Below are 20890 nucleotides of genomic sequence, written 5' to 3' on the forward strand. Positions count from 1 at the left end.
AATGGTCTCTATTTGCAGACAAAATCACTGTGTATTTAGAAGACCCTATCATCTCAGCCCAAAATCTCCTTAAACTGATAAGCAACTTCAGCAAAGTCTCAGGATAGAAACTCAATGTGTAGAAATCACAAGCATTTCTATACACCAATAACAGACTAACAGAGAGCTAAATCATGAGCAAACTCCCATTCACAATTGCTACAAAGAGAATAAAATACCTAGGAATACAACTAACAAAGGATATAAAGGACTTCTTCAAGGAGAACTACAAACCACTGCTCAAGGAAATGAGAGAAAACACAAACAGATGGAGAAACATTCCATGCTCATGGTTAGGAAGAATCAGTATTGTGAAAATGGCCATACTGCCCAAAGTAATTTATAGATTCTATGCTATCTCCATCAAGCTATCAATGACCTTCTTCACACAACTGGAAAAAACCACCTTCAACTCCATATGAAACCAAAAGAGAGCCTGCATAGCCAAGACAATCCTAAGCAAAAAGAACAAAGCTGGAGGCATCACGCTACCTGATTTCACACTATACTACAATGCTACAGTAATCAAAACAGCATGGTACAGGTACCAAAACAGAGAAATAGATCAATGGAACAGAACAGAGGCCTCGGAGGCAATGCCACTTATCTACAACCATCTGATCTTTGACAAACCTGACAAAAACAAAAATGGGAAAAGGATTCCCCATTTAATAAATAGTGTTGGGGAAACTAGCTAGCACTGTGCCCAAAGCAGAAACTGGGCCCCTTCCTAACACCTTACACTAAAATTAACTCCAGATGCATTAAAGACTTAAACATAAAATCCAACACCATAAAAACCCTAGAAGAAAATCCAGACAAGAGCATTCAGGACATAGACATAGGCAAGGACTTCATGACTAAAACACCAAAAGCATTGGCAACAAAAGCCAAAATAGACAAATGGGATCGAATTAAACTCCACAGCTTCTTCACAGCAAAAGAAACGATCATTAGGGTGAACCAGCAACCAACAGAATGGGAAAAAAATTTTGTACTCTACCCATCTGACAAAGGGCTAATATCCAGAATCTACAAATAACTAAAACAGATTTACAAGAAGAAAAACCCATCCAAAAGTGGGAAAAGGATATGAACAGATACTTTTCAAAAGAAGACATATATGAGGCCAACAAAAATATGAAAAAAATGCTCATCATCACTGATTATTAGAGAAATGCAAATCAAAACCACATTGAGATATCATCTCAAGCCAGTTAGAATGGCGATCATTAAAAAAATCTGGAGACATCAGATGCTGGAGACGATGTTGAGCAATAGGAACACTTTTACAGTGCTGGTGGGAGTGTAAACTAGTTAATCCATTGTATAAGACAGTGTGGTGCAGCCTCAATGACCTAGAAATAGAAATTCCATTTGACCCAGCAATCCCATTACTGGGTATATATCCAAAGGATTATAAATCGTTCTACTATAAAGACACATGCACACGTATGTTCATAGCGGCACTGTTTACAATAGCAAAGACCTGGAACCAACCCAAATGCCCATCGACAATAGACTGGACAAGGAAAATGTGGCACATATACACTATGGAATACCATGCAGCCATAAAAAATGATGAGTTTGTGTTCTTTGTAGGGGCATAGATGAATCTGGAAACCATCATTCTCAGCAAACTGACATAAGAACAGAAAATCAAACACGCATGTTCTCACTCATAGGTGGGTGTGGAACAATGAAAACACAGGGACACAGGGAGGGGAGCATCACACACTGGGGTCTGCTGGGGGGTCAAGGGCAGGACAACAGGTGGGTGAGGAGGTCGGGTAGGGATAACATGGGGAGAAATACCAGATGTAGGTGATGGGGGAATGGAGGCAGCAAACCACATTGCCACATGTGTACCTATGCAACAATACTGCATGATTTGCACATGTACCCCAGAACCTAAAGTACAATCGAAAAAAAAATGATCCTTAGAGACTGTTATGAACATCTCTATGCATACAAGCTGGAAAATCTTGAGGACGTGGATAAATTACTAGAAGTACATAAACTCCCAACATTGAATCAGGAAGAAATTGCAATACTAAATAGACCAATATTGAGTTCTGAAATTGAATCAGTAGCGAATAACCAGCAAACTGAAAAAACTCAGACCAGATGGATTCACAGCCAAATTTTACCAGTCATAGAAAGAAGAGCTGGTACTGATTCTACTAAAATTATTCCAAAAATTCGAGGAGGAGGGACTCCTTTCTAATTCATTCCATGAAACCAGTATCACCCTGATGCCAAAATCTGGCAAACTATAGGTCAATAACCCTGATAAACATAGACACAAAACCCTCAATATAATACTAGCCAAATAAATTCAGCAGTATGTTAAAAAGCTAATTCACCATGGTCAAGAAGTCTTCATTCCAGGGATGTAAGGCTGGTTCAACATAATCAAATCAACAAACATGATTCATCACATAAACAGAATTAAAAACAAAACACATATAATAATCTTAATAGATGAAGAAAACGCTTTTGATAAATCCCATCATTCTCTCATGATAAAAAACCTCAATGAACTAAGCATTAAGAATCAACATCAAAATAATAAAAGTCATCTATGATAAACCCATAGCCAACATCACACTGAATGGGCAAATGCTGGAAGCATTTTCCTTAAGAACTGGGACACGACAAAGATGCCCATCCTCCCCACTCTTATTCGGCAGTACTGGTAGTCCTACTTAGAGCATTTGGGCAAAAGAAACATAAAGCATCCAAATAGGAAAAGAAGCCAAATCACCTCTCTTCACTAATGATATGATTCTATGCCTAGACAATCCCACAGACTCTGCCAAATGGCTTACAGACCTGATAAATGACTTCAGTAAAGTTTCAGGATACAAAATCAATGTACAAAATTTAGTAGCATTTTATACACCAATAACATTCAAGTTAAGAGCTGAATCAAGAATGCAATGTCATTTGCAATAGCCAGAAATACAAAAGCAAATGTAGGACTACACTAACCAAGGATGGAAAATATCTCTACAAGGAGAACTACAAAATGCTGATGAAAGCAATGATAGATGATATAAACAAAAGAAAAAATATTTCATGCTCATGAATTGGAAGAATAGTTATTGTTATAATACCCATACTATCCAAAACAATCTACACATTCACCACCATTTCTGTCAAATTACCAATGTCATTTTCACAGAATTAGAAAAAACTATTCTCAAATTCATGTGGAAGCAACAAAAGAACCGAAATAGCCAAGGCAATCCTAAGCAAAAAGAACAGAGCTGGAGGTACCACATTACCTAAAATCAAACTGTACTACAAGACTACAGTAATCAAAACAGCAGGGTACTGGTACAAAAACAGATACATAGAGCATGGGAACAGACTGGAGAACCCAGAAATAGAGCAGCACACCTACAATCAACTAATCTTTGTAAACAAAGTTGACAAAAATACACAATGAGAAAATAACATATTCAATAAATAGTGCTGGAATAACTAAATATCCACTTGACAAAAAAAGCAAGGGAAAAGGACTTTCTTTTCAATAAATAGTGCTGGGATGACTGGATCTCTATATGCAGAATAATGAAACTGGACTCCTACCTCTTACCATATACAACAGTTAACTCAAGATAGATTTAAGACTTAAATGTAAGACATCAAACTATAAAAACTCTAGAAGAAAATATAGGAAATGCTTTTCTGCACATTGGCCTTGACAAAGAATTTATGACTAAGATCTCAAAAGCAATTACAACAAAACCAAAAATTGACAAATGGGGCCTATTAAACTTAAGAGCTTCTGCACAGCAAAATAAACTATCAGCAGAGTACACAGACAACCTACAGAATGGGAGAAAATATTTGCAAACTATGTATCTGACAAAGATCTAATATCTAGAATCCATAGGAGCGTAAATGAATAAACACGTAAAAAACAAATAACCCTGTTATAATGTGGGCAAAGGACTCTCCTTTTGTGGCTATTCAAGTGGCCGACAAACATACTGATACATGCTCAGCATCGCTAGTTATAAGATAAATTCAAATCAAAACCACAATGAGATATCATCTCACACCAGTCAGAATGGCTATTATTCAAAATAAAAATAGAGGCTGGTTGCAGTGGCTCATGCCTATAAATAATCCTAGCACTTTGGGAAGCCAAGGCAGGTGGATCACCTGAGGTCAGGAGTTCAAGACTAGCTTGGCCAACATGGCAAAACCCCATCTCTACAAAAAATACAAAAATTAGCCAGGCTTGGTGGCAGGTGCCTGTAGTCCCAGCTACATGGGAGGCTGAGGCAGGAGAATTACTTGAACCTAGGAGGCAAAGATTGCAGTGAGCCAAGATTGCACCACTGCACTCCAGCCTGCAGGACAGAGTGAGATTCCATCTCAAAAAAAAAAAAAAAAGTAAAAATAGAATATGTTGGCAGGGCTGCAGAGAAAAAGAACACTTATACACTGTTTGTGGGAATGTAAATTAGTTCAACCACTGGGGAAAGCAGTTTGGAGATTTCTCAAAGAACAAAAGATAGAACTACGATTCAACCCAGCAATTTCATTACTTGGTATATGTCCACAGGAAAACAAACCATTTTACCAAAAAGACACATGCACTCATATGTTCATTGCAGCACTATTCGTGATAGCAAAGACATGGAATCAACCTATGTGCCTATCAATGGTGACCTGAATAAAAATCATGTGGTACATATACACCATGGAATACTTCACTGCCATAAAAATGAACAAAATCATTTCCTTTACAGCAACATGGATACAGCTAGAGGTCATTATCCTAAGTGGATTAATGCAGGAAGAGAAAATCAAATACCATGTGTTCTCATTTCTAAGAGGAAGATAAGCATTGAGTACACATGGACATAAATATGATAACAAATGTCACTGGGGCTACAAGAGGGGGTAGGGAGTAGGGAGACAATAGTTAAAACAATACCTATTGATACCATGATCACTCTTTGGCTGATGCATTAAATTATACCCCAAACTTCAGCAGCACACGATATTCACTTGTAACAATCCTGCATGTGTACCCCCTGAATCTAAAATAAAAGTTGAACTTAAAAATAGAGACCAATAATTTGATACAAAAGATCAATAAACTGTAAAATTGGTTTCTAAAACAGATAAATAAATGTAATAAATCTTTAGCTAGACTAAGAACGGAAGACAGAAGACTCAAGTAAATAAAATCAGAAATGAAAAAGGAGATATGACAACTGAGATCTCAGAAATACAAAGGATTGTTAGAAACTATTATGAACAATTATACACCAAAAAATTGGTAACCTAGAAGAAATGAATAAATTCATGTAAACATACAACTTATGAAAATTGAACCATGAAGAAAAGGAAAACCTGAAGAGATCAATAATGAATAATGAAATCAAAGCAGTAATCATCTTTCATCAAAGAAAAGCCCAGCACTTGGTGGATTAATTACTGACTTCTACCAAACTGTTTTTTTCTTTTTTTTTGAGATGGAATCTTACTCTGTCGCCAGGCTGGAGTGCAGTGGTACAATCTTGGCTGACTACAACTTCCACCTCCTGGGTTCAAGCAATTCTCCTGCCTCAGCCTCCCAATGCCCAGGATTACAGGCATGTGCCACCATGGCTGGCTAATTTTTGTAATTTTAGTAGAGATGGGGTTTCACCATAGTGATCAGGCTGGTCTCAAACTCCTGACCTCATGATCCACTCACCTCAGCCTCTCAAAGTGCTGGGATTACAGGTATGAGCAACCGTGGCTGGCCTCTACCAAACTTTTAAGGAATTCAGCTGAAACTATTTCAAAAGATCGAAGGGAGGGAATTCTTCCAAACTTATTCTGTAAGGCCAGTATTATCCTGATACTCAAACTAGATAAGTACACACAGACACACACACAGACACCCACACAGACACACACACATCTATCAACCAATATTCCTGATAAACATATATGTAAAAACCCTCAACAAAACATAATTCAATAAGACATTAAAAAGAACATTTGACATAATCAAGTGGCTTTACCTCAAGATGCAAAGATGGTTCAACATATGAAAATCAATAAATGTGATCAAGGACAAAAAGCATATGATCATTTTGATACATGCTGAAAAACTATTTGGTGAAATGTAACATTCCTTCATGATAAAAACTCCTAACAAATTGGATATAGAAAGAAAATATCTCAATATGATTAAAGCTCTACATTACAAACCTACATGAAAGATCACACTAAAAGGGGGGAAATTGAAAGCCTAAGATTTGGAACAAGACAAGGATGCTCACTTTCACCACTTTTATTCAACCTAGCTCTGGAAGTCATAGCCTGAGTAATTAGGCGAGAAAAAGAAACAAAGTGCATTAAAATTGTAAAAGAAGAAGTGAAATTATCTTTGCAGATGACATAATCTTATTTTTAGAAAAACCTAAAGACTCCACTAAAGTTCTTGGAACTGATAAATGAATTCAATAAAGTTGCTATACACTAACAGAATTCAATCTGAAAAGCAATCAAGAAAACAATCCTATTTATAACAGCTCAAAAATACCTAAGAATAAATTTAATTTAACTAAAGAAGTGAAATAATCTGTTCAAAGAAAACTGCAAACCAATGATGAAAGAAATTGAAGACACACAAAAAATGGAAAGATATACCACGCTCATTCATTGGAAAATTGATACTGTTAAAATCTCTACACTACGCAAAATGATCTAAATAATTATTGTAATCCCTATCAAATTACCAATGACATTCTTCACAGAAACAGAAAAAAAATCCTAGAATTTGTAGGGAACAAGAAAAGGCCCTAAATAGCTAAAGTGGTCCTGAACAAAAAGAACAAAGCTGGAGGCATATTACCTGATTTCAAATTATACTACAAAGCTATAGTAACCCAAATAACATGACACTGGCATAAAAACAGATGTATATATCAATTGAACAACATAGAGAACCCAGAAATAAATCCATGCTCTTGCAGCCAACTCATTTTTAACAAAGACACCAAGAATATACAATGGGGAAAAGAACAGTTTCTTTAATAAATGATGCTGGGAAAATGGGATATCCATATGAAGAAAAATGAAATTAAATTTTCGTCTTTCATCATGTACAAAAATCAACTGAAAATAGGTTAAATACTTAGCTATATGACCAAAAACTATGAAACTACTAGAAGAAAATGTTGGGGAAACACTACAGGACTTTGGTCTGAGCAAAGAGTTTTTTGGGGGTAAGACCTCAAAAGCACATGCAACAAAAGCAAAAACAGACAAATTTACATCAAGCTGAAAAGTTTCTGTAGAGCAAGGAAACAATCAACAAATTAAAGAGACAACCTATAGGATTGGAGAAAATATTTGCAAACTATCCATCTGGCAAGGAAGTAATAACCAGAATATTTAATAAGCTCAAACATCTCAATAGTAAAACTCCTCAAATAATTCAATTAAAAAATGGTCCAAATACTTGAATAGATATTTCTCAAAACAAGACATACAAATGACCAACAGATGAATGAAAAAAATGTTCAACACCTTTAGTCATTAGGGAAATGCAAATCAAAACCACACTGAAGTTATACCTTACCCAAGTTAAAATGCCTATTATCTCAAAAACAAAAAATAAAAAAATGCTGGCAAGGGTGCAGAGAAAGGGAAATGCTCCCACAACGTTGGTGGAAATGCAAAGTAATACAGCAGTTAGAGCAAAGAGTATGGAGAGTCCTCAAAATACTAAAATAGAACTACCGTATAATCTAGCAGTCCCACTGCTGGATATATTTTCAAAAGAAAAGAAATCAGTATGTAGAAGTGATAGCTGCATTCCCGGTGTGTGTGTGTGTGTGTGTGTGTGTGTGTGTGTGTGTGTGTGTGTAAATGATCTCAATAGTTACCTAAGTGTCCACCATTGGATGAATAAAGAATATGTAGTGTATATACACAATGGAATATTATGCAGCCATAAAAAGAAATGGTACTATCATTTGCAGGAACATAGATGGAACTGAAGGTCATTATTTTAAGTGAAATAAGTCAGATGTAGAAAAATATCCTATGTCCTAGCTCATATGGGGAGCTAAACAAGTTGATCTCATGGAGTTCGAAAGGAGAATGGTGGTTACTAGAGGTTGGGATTAGAAGGAAGTGGGTATGGGGAGGGGGCAAAAAGGTAAGTTGGTTAATGAATACAAAAATATAGTTAAATGGAAGAAATAAGTTCTAGTATTTGATAGTGATACAGTTTGGATGCTTGCCACCTCCAAATCTCATGTCAAAATGTGGTCCCCAGTGATGGAAGTGAGGCCCGCTGGGAGGTGTTTGGATCATGGGAAATGGATTCCTCATGAATGGCTTAGTGCCGTCTCCTGCTGGTGAGTGAGTTCTTATGAGATCTGGTTGTTTAACAGTGTGTGGCAGCTCACCCCTGTGCCTCTGGCTTTTGCTTTCACCATGAGACATTCTGGTTCCCTGTTGCCTTCCACAATGATTAAAAGCTTCCTGAGGCCCTAATTAGAAGCACATACCAGAACCACACTTCTTATATGGCCTGCAGAACTGTAAGCCTATTAAACTTCTTTTCTCTGTAAATTACCCAGTCTCAGATATTTCTTTATAGCAATGCAAAAATAGCCTTATACAAGTAGGGAGATTATAGTTAATAATATTGTATATTTCAAGATAGCTAGGGGAGAAAATTGTAATGTTTCTAACACAAAGAAAAGATAAATGTTTGAGGTGATGGGTATCCCAGTTACCCTGATTTGATCATTATGCATTGTATACATGTATCAAAATTTCACATATACCCCACAGATATGTATAATGATTATATATCAAGAAAAAGTAAAAACCAAAACAAACAAAAACTACAAGAGCTCACTGGGGAAGGTGACATGTCTATTATCAAGTCATCCCATAACATAGGTCACCAAGCAATATGGCGATATTCTATCAGAATTGTCAAAATTATGTAGACATAGTGTGAAGAGAGTCTTGCGGCTTACCTTAAAAGAGATTTCATACTGTTCTCCTCCCCAGATTTCTAAACCTGGATCATAGCCACCCAATTCCCAAAACCATTTCCGATCCACAGCAAAGAGACCTCCAGCCATAACAGGAGACCTGTGAAATGAACAAAATAATCTTTAAAGGGCTGTGAACATGAAAAACAATAGTAGCATTTTGCTTGGGAAAAAGTAAAATTCGAGTTATGTTTTAGTGGTCAGCTGTGTGGAGCTTTTCAGCACTGGTTTTCTGTAAGTGGATATAGGGTTCTCATTGGGTCTCTCACTGGAATGGATGTGGGTAGGGAGGGAGAAAGAATCCTTGTGAGCATTAAACATTTGCAGTTCAGGTCTTAATGCAACAATTGCCCTGCAGAGCCACATTTGCTTCATTTGTTTATCATTAGTGAGAAATATTAGTACATGAGTAGTAATAACCCAGAAAGTAAAAAATTTCACTCAATTTTATGGTTTTTCCTTAAACTGAAAGGAGTCTTCTTCTATCAGACAGATAAAAGCATTGAAAATGCTTTTGTAGACAGTATCTTTGAGTAATGTTTCAGTACGCATTCACCAAGCATCTACTATGAACAGATCATGTCCAATTTGTAAACTACAAATCAGCTGGTTAGAATGAAATAAGCAACCAGCATTGGTTGTTCAATGTGCCAAAGCTGGAATTTAAACTAAGTCTTTTCTTTTTATGCTACTCGCTTTAGGCCTTCTCTGCCTTTCTAAGAAATATTAATTTTGGTTAAATAATAATTTTCAAGTATTCCACTCCTGCGAGGATACATTTCAGTCATGTTATTGTGTAATAAGATAATTATAACCATTTGGTGAGCCCTGCCGTAAATATTTTTGCAGTTCAAAAGTGCTCTTGTTTATTTTATTTTTTTGACTGCTCATTATATGCTGGGCTAAAGGATAAAATCTATACTTAATTACCTTGATCAATCCTCACAACAATCCTGTGAACAAGATCCCTATGCACAGTTTGAGGAATCAAGCAGAAGAGGTGGGAGGCAAAGGCTAGTGTGTGGTGAGGCTGGGCTCTGGCTCTTCACCACAACACTGTTTCTGTTTCAATGTTTGGAGGTGAAGAGACATAATTACATACAAACAGATATAAAACAGAGAACACCTCTACACAGATACAGCAAATCGATCAACACACATACCTGATTTGACAGATTTGAAAAATTTTTTTAAAACAAAGGATACTTATAAATAAAAGTACCAAATTTTACATGTTGATATGCATGAAAAGATTTGCATAACCACAGTAGACACCAATTTATTGATCAACTGAAAACTTAGTCTTGGTAATGCTTTACGAGGCACTTGGGGAACATAACCTGAATCTGTCTAAGTGTATTATATATTTCAAAGACTTTGCAGGCTAAGATGGTCCTTGATTTAATTACTTCAGTCTAGGAATTTTTTTTTGAAGGTGTAGGCTTCATGTAGATGAAGAGATTACAAGGCTGGAAGAGAGATTTAGGTGTTTCCCCAGGAAAGTGGGCAGAATTCAGAAAATAATATAAAGAAACTCTCTCATGTAATTTTTTTTCTTTTAATAAATCTTCTAGAATCAGATGTGCCTTACTTTATCCCTCTCTCTAGCAGCCTGATCCTTCCCCATTTTTTACCCACTGAATTTCAGAGTGGAATTACAACTGGAGCTGCAACGAACTAGGATTGTAATATTTATTGAGTATAGTTCCCCGAAGAACACTTTACCAAGTGTAACCATTGCTTCTGCAAGGGTTGGTTATAAGTAGTCAGAAATTCTCAGTCTTATTTAATCTGAACTGCAAATAGAAAGGCCCCAAATCATACAAATGTATTTTCATTTCATTGTGTAAAACATGAGACAAAGTGCACCAAAACTTACACTGTGCACAATGAATCTTAAAACTAGAACTATCATTGGTATATTATTATAGACCTTGGGCAAGAAAAATTCTAAATTGAATTTTTACTGCAAATTGTCAGAAACACAATACTCTTGTTTTCTTAATGAGTTTATAAAAAAACCCAGGCAGTGTATTGTAGGTTATTTTAGACATATAGTAACATAAATTCAGATGAATCTTCTGTACCTTCATTGATGTTCTTACAAAGCCCTAAATAAATGAGTATCTCCTATCTTGATTGATGTGAACGGCAGATAGGAGATAAACTTTTTATTTATTCTATTTATGTATTTACTCATACTTGTCCATGAGTTTTAAAAACAGCTTAATTATTGTTGTAATTGACATATAATTGATTGTACATATTTTAAGTATACAATTTGATAGGTTTTGACTTGTGTGTATTTCCGTGCAGCCATCACTGAAAATAAACCTGTCATTTGCCAAAGTTTTCTCATGCCTCTTTGTAATCCTTCTCATTTCCTTCCAACAGGCAATGATTGATCTGCTTTCTGTCACTGCAAATCAGTCTGCATTTTCTACAGTTTTATGTACATATAATTACACAGTATATACTTTTTGGGGTGTCTGGCTTCTTTTATTCAGTATAACTATTTTGAGATTCATCCATGCTGTAGCATGTATCGATAGTTCATTATTTTTAAATTGCAGAGTGGTATTCTATTGGCATGAATTTACCATGATTGATTATTCATTCACCTGTTGATGAACATTTGAGTTGTTCCCAGTTTGGGGCTATTACAAATGAAGCTGCTGTGAACTTTGTGTATTAATCTTTGTGTGGATGTGTGCTTTCATTTCTCCTGGGAAGATTCCTAGCAGTGGAATAACTAGACAATGTAGTAGGTATGTGTCTAATCTTTCAAGAAACTGCCAAACTGGAAGCAATGTTTAGCTCCATTTGCTTCACGTCCTCACCAATACTTGTTATGGTCTGTCTTTAAAAGTTTAGTCATGATAACAGGTGTATAGTGGTATCTTCTTTTGATTTTAGTTTGCATTTCCATAATCATTAATAATGTTAATGTGTTTGTATCATTTCTCTTTTTCCCTAGTAAGTCTGGCAAGAGGCTTATCAATTTTATTAATCTGCTAAAATAACTAACTTTTGGTTTCATTGTTTTTCTCTATTGTTTTTCTGTTTTATATGTCATTGATTTCTCATTAGTCTTTATTATTTTAATTCTTCTGCTTACTTTGGATGTAATTTCCTCTTTCTCTAATTACTTAAGGTGGAAACTGAGATAATTGATTTGAGATTTTTTTCTAATAGAGGTGTTTAGTACTGTAAATCTCCTCCTAAGACTACATCGTGTTCTTATTTTCATTCAGTTCAAAATATTTTCTAATTTCTCTTTTGTTTTATTTTTTGATCTATAGGTTATATAGAAGTATATAACTCAGTTTCCAAATATTTGGGAAATTTTTTGGAGATTCTTTGGTTATTAATTTCCAATTTAATTCCATTGTGGTCACAGAATACGCTTTGTATGACTTGAATTATTTTAAATTTATTGTGACATTTTAATGGCTTTAGAATATGGTCTATCTTGGTAAATGTTCCATGCATATGTGAAAAGGTTGTGTATTCTGTTCCTGTTGGATAGAGTGTTGTATAAATATTTATTAGGTCAAGTTGTTTGATAGTGTTGTTCAAATCTCCTATATTCTTATTGATTTTCTGTCTCCTTGATGTATCAATTACTGAGAGAGGGGTATTAAAATCTCTGACTATAATTCTGGATTTGTTTATTTCTTCCTGCTATTCTGTCAGTTGTTTGCGTCATGTTTCTGTAGCTCTCTTAATAGGTACATAAATGTTCAGGGTTATTTTTTGTTATTGATGAATTAACTTTATTATCTCTATAAAATGACTTTTATTATCCCTAATAACATTCTTGGCGCTGTCATCTATTTTGTCTTGATATTAGTACAGTCAGTCTAGCTGTATTTGGATTTGTGTTATCTGAATACTAGTATTTATAAGGTTTTCTATCTTTTTACTTTTAAACTATTTGTGTCTTTATGCTTAAAATAGTTTTCTTATAGGTAACATACATGCATCTTGCTTTTCAACTGGGCTATTTAGATCACTTACTTTTACTGTGACTATTCATGTGTTTAGGTTGAAATGTGTCATATTCCTGTTTCTTATTTGTCTCATCTGTTGTTTTCTTTTCCCATTTTTCTAATTTTGATTAATCGAATATTTTTCATATTTTCATTTATTATCCTTTTTGACATAACAAAACTCCTTTTTCTTCATTGTAAGTGGTTTCTTCATTATTGCAATGGTTTATGGCATATGCCTTTCTTTTATCACAATTTGTGTTCCAGTGATATTATGTCACTGCACATATATTATAAAAAGCTTTGAGAGTATGGCTCTATTTCTCTTCCCCCAACCTATGTCTTTGTTGTCATACATTTTACTTTTACACATGTTTTAAATCTCACATTCTATTATTATATTATTTTTGTTTAGCCAATCACCTTTTAAAATGATTTAGATGATACTTTATTATGAACACCATTTTATATAGATGAAATTATATTATGAACAGCATTTCTGTATTCTGTTGGAAACAAGTGGCTCTAAAGAGAATTTAAATTGTGATGTGTTATACACAACTGAATTAGTGGATTGAAATTCACACCCCACCACCCAAAGAAGAGTTAACTATTGTGCAGTATTGTACTGAAGTTAACAAGGATGAATGTTTCCCTCAGATATTAAAGATAAAAGGTTTTAATGTGTCACGTTGTTTTCTTATTGAGGGAAATGAAGAAGAGTAGTTTATTGTTTTGAGCATGTTCTTCCAGTTCTTTCACTTAAAATATAATATTAATTACTTGAAACTTCAGCCAGGGGTTTTTATTGCCTACAATCTCTCACTTGTTTATATTCACATTGATTGTTTTCTTGCAAAATAGTCTTGCTTTTTTTTGTTCCCCTGGAAATGTTAACTCATTGCAGGTGTGTTTTAATGAGGCTCTGTGTCCATGTAACCTTTAACATATTAATGTACTTTATGAATATTGCTCACACTATCACAGAGTAGGCTTTGAGTTTTGCTACTAATAAGAACCTGCTATCTATGAGATGCCTTTTAAAATTAATGTGACAATGAAGAAACGTGTTCTTACATAAGTTTTTTTTTTTTATTCTACAGGCCATATACATACATGACTTTTCTGAATATTTAATGGAAATCAGTTTTCTATTTTATGTTAAGTCTGTTGAATGAGGTAATAAATATGCTTTCCTTTTTACTTGGGGTATAGTAGTTTACTTTTCTACAGCGATTTTTATATTCTAAACTTAGCTAAATTTTAAATTAACAAGGCTATAATGTAAAGTGTACCAGAACCATTCTTTATTTGGTATCAAGAAAAAACTCGATGTTTTCATTTGTGAATGCATTTTTTAAAGTACGTAGTTGGTCATCTTCTCTAAACCAAGATACAGTACTTAATGCTTGCAGCCTTGAGTGACTCCTACAGTATTCTAAGGAGTTGCTGATCTTCCTAATATTCTCTTTCACATATTGACTTTTCATGCCATAAATAAAAAACATGGTGGAGTTTAATTTTTAAAAAATTTCTTTGGCTTATTTTTGCCTACTTTCTCACATTTTTAGATAACATTATTTCAAATTTTAATGTGTCTTGTATAATCTTTGGGGTTCAGAATAATAAAAAATGTCATCATATCGAAAGATAAACATACATAAAGAAAGAAATTTATTTAAAATTTACTTACTATTAAAACTTAAGTCCAGTAAGTGAAAGGAGATTGCTACCTTGGCCTCTTAGAAAATAAAATGGCTCACAATTTCCATCCATTTCAATGGCCACAGTGAGCATTCGGACATGTGGCTTGCAATGTGAATTTGATCAGCAATGAAATGGTATAGTTTCCCTCAGGACTCAGTCCAGCCAAGTCAATAAACATAAAAATAAACCACATAATTTTCAATTATTTAACCAGAAGTCTTTAGTTGGCCCATGACTCAGAACACTTGCAGCTAAAATATAATTATTTTCAACTAAAATTTAATTGTTGAGTAAAATGATATTTCAAATTAAAACACTATTTTTAAACACTTTTGTCCTTGGAAGTATGAAAGCATTGCTTAAGTTAGAATTTTTAAAAAAGTGGCTAAATAACTACAGATGCAGTTATTTGTATAATTTATCTTAAAAATTACCATTTTTGTATAATTTCTTTACTTTTTTATGGTGTCACGAGGTACTGTGGGGATGAGAGAGGACTACTGTTCTCCTGGTATGTAATGAGATGGTCACTCTAGGGGCAAAGAATGAAGCCAATCCTGGGCTGGCAGAAATGTTTCCTCTTTGGAAGGCCAAGATGCAGAAGTGGAGGAAAAATTGGATTCCAATCACAGGAGGCTGTGCTTTCTCCTGACTCGTCCACCTTGGAACTACAGATGCATAACGGGGAAAATGGCTCTGATAGCATGGGAACTACACAGATTAGGTAAGTGAAGAGGTTTCCCACCGAGTGCCCAGGCCTATGCCCGGAGTCAGCAGTGCTGAGTAAACCAAGGCTTACTCTGCTGGATGGACTCTGAGGAAGTCCTATCAAATAAGTGACTGGTCTATGTCTTAGCAGCATTACACTTCTTACTTCTTCCACTAGACTACACCAGGCTGCTGGAATTTTTGTTTTTTAAACAGGAATAAGTGGCAACAACAGCAAAAATAGCAACAAACAGAGGTTTTCTGCTTTTATTTCTGAGAAACAACAGTTAACTTGGATTGTATCCCAGGAATGAGGGGTTCTTTGACTTGCCAGTAGAGGACGAACTCTCAAAGTAGTAGCACTAACAAGAGGGGGATCTCAGAGTTGTCAAATTTGAACTAAATTGAATGTGACTCTATGTTAGATGGTAAGAATGATGGTCCCAGTGAATTGTGGCTTCTGTGTCCATGCCCTTGTGTGGTGCACTCCCACATCGACTGGCTTGGCCAGGTGAGTTGGTTTAGCCAACATCAGCAAATGTGGTGCAAGCACAGATCTTGTGCATTGAGGCTTGCATTCCCTCTTACTGCTTCGGGAAGCTGTTAGAGACTCGTGGCCCAGATGACAATCAGCACCAACTACCAGGTATGCAAGTGAGACTGTCTTAGATCACCCAGCTCCAGATGAACTACCAGATGCCCAGGACCCCATGAGAGACTCCAGGCACAAGGCGACCGACTGTCCTGGTTTCCTTGAGACTGATGAGTCTCCTGGGATGCTGAACTTCTAGTGCTAAAACTGGGAAAGTCCCGGTGGAACAAGAAAAATTGTTCACCCTCTTTAAGAGACCAACAGAACAACCATTTAGTTAAGCTTTGTCTGAATTTCTGACCCTAAGAACCGTGAACCAACAAAATGATTGCTGTTTTAAGCCACCGAGTTCTGGGGTGGTTTGTTGTGTACCCATAGATAGCAGATAACAGGCCTCATTTTGAGATTTAGGCTCTTAAAGGAAGATGTATTAGCATTTCCATTATGCTACTGTTAGATGAAAATAGTCCTTGATAGAGACAGGGTTTTGGGTAGTTGCTTTATTTCTAAAGCCTCTCTGAAATAGGCTCATCGTTTTTGGGTAATTTTGAAAAGTTATCTGCACTCGTACCCTAGGGTATATTGCTATGCATAACTGGATTTACTGGATTTCAGAGCTGCTTAAAATGAAAGTAGAGGCCACTCCTTAAAAATAAAAAAAGCTCTCTGTCTTTCTAGATTACAAATGTAAACGTTAATGTTTAGGAAAGAGTTAGTAGAAAAGGAATAAGGCCAGCTAGTTATCCAAAAGCAGGTGGCAGAATTATGCCTTTTCAGCTTTTTGGATAAGATGAGGAAGAAAACAAAATTATAAATCATGGTACAAATTTTGTGCTATTTTGTACTATGATTTATAATTCTGTTTTTATCATACACATAAAGACATATAATACTGTTATGGTTTAAAAGGTTTTATAAGATTGAATATGCTTTTTGCTGCTTACTTCATATGTAGAATAGTAGACTTCTCTGTGAAAGGATATAAAGACTTGATGGAAATCTTGTGTATGTTAGTACCAATTATATAAGGCATTAAACCAAACTATAGCCATAAATAATGTGTGATAGCCTCGGTTTGATGTTTCAGTTAAGTTGTTGGTTCCAAAGTGGCTCAGAATATTGCTACCTCCATATCTTCAGTGGTTGGCACTGATCTTTATATGAGATGAAACTGAAAACTCTGGATGCCAAAAACCTACATCAACAATGTCTTAGTGGGTACAAGAGGTAAATGGATAAAATGCTGTAAAGATTTTTTTCAGTCTTAGTCTTCTGTTATGCGACCAAGATGCTTTGCCCCTCAGTTACTCTTCTGTGGCCAAAAATGGTGTGTGTGTGTGTGTGTGTATGTATGAGCAAATGGATGATCTAACCACAATGGAGGGTTCCAAAATTCCCTTCTTAGTTCCTACAGTGAGTAATAGATGGCTTCGCCTTGTGGATAGAGCTGCTGTTTAGTAGGTGCATGCTAAACAATTTACTGGGGTCACTGACATCTCCACTTCTAAAAATGGTAGAACACATCTGGTCTCTTCTGATGATATTTCCTCAAAGGTGTCTGGGGACATACAAAGTGTAAATACTTATTTTCTTAAGTCATTTCTTGTCCATTTCTCTCTGAGAAATGAGAGGGATTAGAATCTTGACTTAACATATAGATGTGGGTTTCTTTTTATATTCTAAAATTATGCCCCTAGTCGAATTATCCAGCAATTCTTATTGGATTCATTCATTTCTAATTTCTAAGTGACCTCAGATTCACATTACCTAATAAGATAATGACCTTGGTGACGTTTCAATTATTAATCATTTTCTTATGTAATCTAAACAGTGCAAACTCACCCTGCCTAAGAGAAGAAGTGAGGTCACATTAACTCTAATAACCAGAAGACAATGGTCTTTAGGTCCATGTGCGTGATATCAGCGCTTCAGTGTTTTGCCTGTTGGGTTTTCCTGGTTTTCTGAGAGTGCCCAGGGAGGTAACTCTGTCCTCAGAAACAACTCTGCTCATGCATTCCTCCTCTGGCCCATGAAGTCACCTTGCTACTGTGCCTATTGCTAGCCCCCTTCATCTGGCAGCTGCTCTGCTAGCAGTGATCATGCCCCGTTGCTGGTCCCCTTGAGTGGCCTTCCCGGGGAAGGTCACCTGGGACCAAGGCCTAGAGCTGTATGTCCTGTCCTAGGCTTGAGTGCCAAAACCACACTGTGAATGCCCAGAGCTTCAAAGAATCTTCTGTCAACACAACTGTTTCTCTTTTGAAATTCACCTTGCTCTCCTCAGGGGCCACCACACAGTCCCTCAGGCTAGACAGGAGCAGATGCCATCTCGTCACCTTGAGGTTCTCTTTGTTGCCTTTTGCTCTTCTCCCTGTTTCCCAAATGCTTCTCTAATTCTTTAGCTTAAAAACATTGCCAACCACAGTCCTATTGACATGTGACACATGTAAATAGATGCCCCAGGGTGTCACCAGCTCACCAGCACTGTCAGTCTCTGAATCCCAGTTTGGGCTTAGCAAAGGGACTCAGCATCTCTCACGTAAAACATAGATTAGATATCATAACATGATCAGGATGGGGATTCCGAAACCCTCCTGTTTCCCTCCTCATTTGTCCTCCAACATGACCTTTGCTCCTTTCTAAATCCACAATTTGGCACCGAGGGGTCCCTGAGATCCTGACACAATGTTGATGAGTGCACACTACTGGGCTTCAGCTTCTGTGTCTCGTCTTGATTCTAGTCTATCTGTTTCACATTCCCTTATGCTCTCCATCCAACTCTGGAAGGGTCCTTTCCCATTACTTTCCCCTCTTTAGTCCAGGCTCTTATCTCTCCCATCAGCACCAACATCAGAATGTGATGTGAAATGGCAGAGCAAATCACTGACTTCATCAGTAATGGAGACCATTAACAGCTGAAAGACCCCAGCGTGGCACTTTTTTCTTGGATACAAATATAACTTTTCATTCATGGGATAAATGTTGTTATTAAAATCCAAGCATGCTTGAAACTGCAGGAAAGCTTGTTTTATGCTTCATTTATTTAATACACATTTGACAGTTTCTTCTTATGAAAACATTACTCTCTCATCTTAGTAAGGCAGGAAAAATATGCCTTTTCTCTACAGCACTGATTGCAACTCAAAGGCAATTTTGTTCTCATTTCCTGACACTTTATATCAAGCAAAAATTTACCGCATGTGGCATGGATTTTTAATACCTCTGATCAGCTCTTTACCTTTTCATAAATTTATACTGTACGTTTACCTCCTGCTTAATGACCTTAATTTCTTAAAACAGCAATCAAAAAAACAGGGCCTGAGGAAAAGAGTCTATAACTTATCAAAAGTCTGGAAGAAAGCATCACCTTATTTGCCCCTCTAGCTCAAGCCTATCCACAAAGAAATTTCATCTAACTCTATATGACAGGAGGGAAAAACAGCACCCTTTTTATGCTCTGTTCCTCTCTGTCCTGTGTCTCTCATGATCTACAGCAGTTTTGAAACATGTTCACAAAATCTTGAGCCTTTTTCCTATTGAGAAGTGGGGTCTGTGCCCTTCCTTTTGAATCTGGGTGGCATTGTGGGTGCTCTGACCCATATAGGATGGCAGACTTGACCCCCTATGACTTCCGAGGTACTTTAGGAAAGACCATGTAACTCATGTCTTGTTCGTTGAAACATTTGATCTTGGAGCTCTGAGCTATGATGAGATAATTCAGCCTACATGGAAGCCACCAGAATAGGAGAAAGCACAGATGTTGATAGTCTTTGTAACACATGTAGTAGCAGGGCTTTGACTGGGAACTTTCAGTTGTTATTCTTCCCTCCATCATGGAAACTGGTGGAAGAGTCTCTCCTTGCATAAATGCAAACACAAAATTTTGTACATAGATTCAAGGGAATTATACATGCTTCTCGAAGGCCAATCCAAGAAGGTTTATGAATCTTGGGTTAATAATTTCAGACAGTATGTGACTGGGTACCACTGCAAAATTTTAATTAGGAGAATCACACAGGCAGGTTTCTGTTTTCAACAGACTACTCGGATGGCATAGAGAGGGTGAGTTTGCGGGTGACAAGACCAGAGCAGAGAGCCCTTATAGGAGATAATGGCAGTCAGAAGAGATGAGGCACTTTTGCTAGTGCTGTGGAAACAAAGATAAATGGGATGAATATTTAAGAGGTAAAACTGGCAGGATGTAGGAATTGATAGGAGAGATGAGATGGGACAGGCCTGCACGTAGTTAAGAAACGAGAAAGTGCAGGTGTAACTGTGACATGGTAAAAGCCCCATAAAACTGCATACGTCAACCATACCTCGGCTTTCTGTTGAAACCACTCTCTATAACCCACATGTGAATAAGTAATTAAGGAATGTGATCGCCACCCTACCCAAATAATGTGTAAACAAATGCTAATCTTGACTTTTGTGAACCACTTAAGTAACAATGAGAATGTCAAAAAGTCCCCTGGCCCTTGGAGAATACAGAGCCCCTCACCCACATCTCCGCCCAGGAGGTGATTTACAGAAGCCACTGGCCCTCAGAACGTCTGAAGCCCCTCACCCCCACCCCTGCCCCTCACCCTCACTCCCGAGGTGGTTTTACGAGTATAAAAGACCTTGACACCCTCCTTTCGGGGCCACGGGTTGGAGAGACGTGAGTCCTCCGTGGCCGTCGGCAATAAGGACCCTGCAATTTGGCATACTTTTGTCTTGGTGTTGACTTTCTATGCTCGGGCCAGTACAACAGTAACAGAAACGGAAAACACCAAGCTAACATTACAGTTTTGGGTCAGAAAGTGAGATATGCCTAC

General features: G+C 36.6%; 1 protein-coding gene across 1 annotated transcript in view; it reads right to left on the minus strand.

Moving 5' to 3' along the window:
• The window catches only part of GALNTL6 (polypeptide N-acetylgalactosaminyltransferase like 6), a 1268478-nt gene that overhangs the window by 138142 nt on the left and 1109446 nt on the right, over positions 1–20890 (minus strand). The window contains exon 8 of the mRNA XM_002745217.6: positions 9060–9177. Within this exon, the coding sequence (XP_002745263.2) occupies positions 9060–9177 (118 nt within the window). The remainder of the gene's footprint in view (positions 1–9059; positions 9178–20890) is intronic.

The sequence above is a fragment of the Callithrix jacchus genome, chromosome 3 (assembly GCF_049354715.1).
Source record: "Callithrix jacchus isolate 240 chromosome 3, calJac240_pri, whole genome shotgun sequence".
Classification (NCBI taxonomy): domain Eukaryota; kingdom Metazoa; phylum Chordata; class Mammalia; order Primates; family Cebidae; genus Callithrix; species Callithrix jacchus.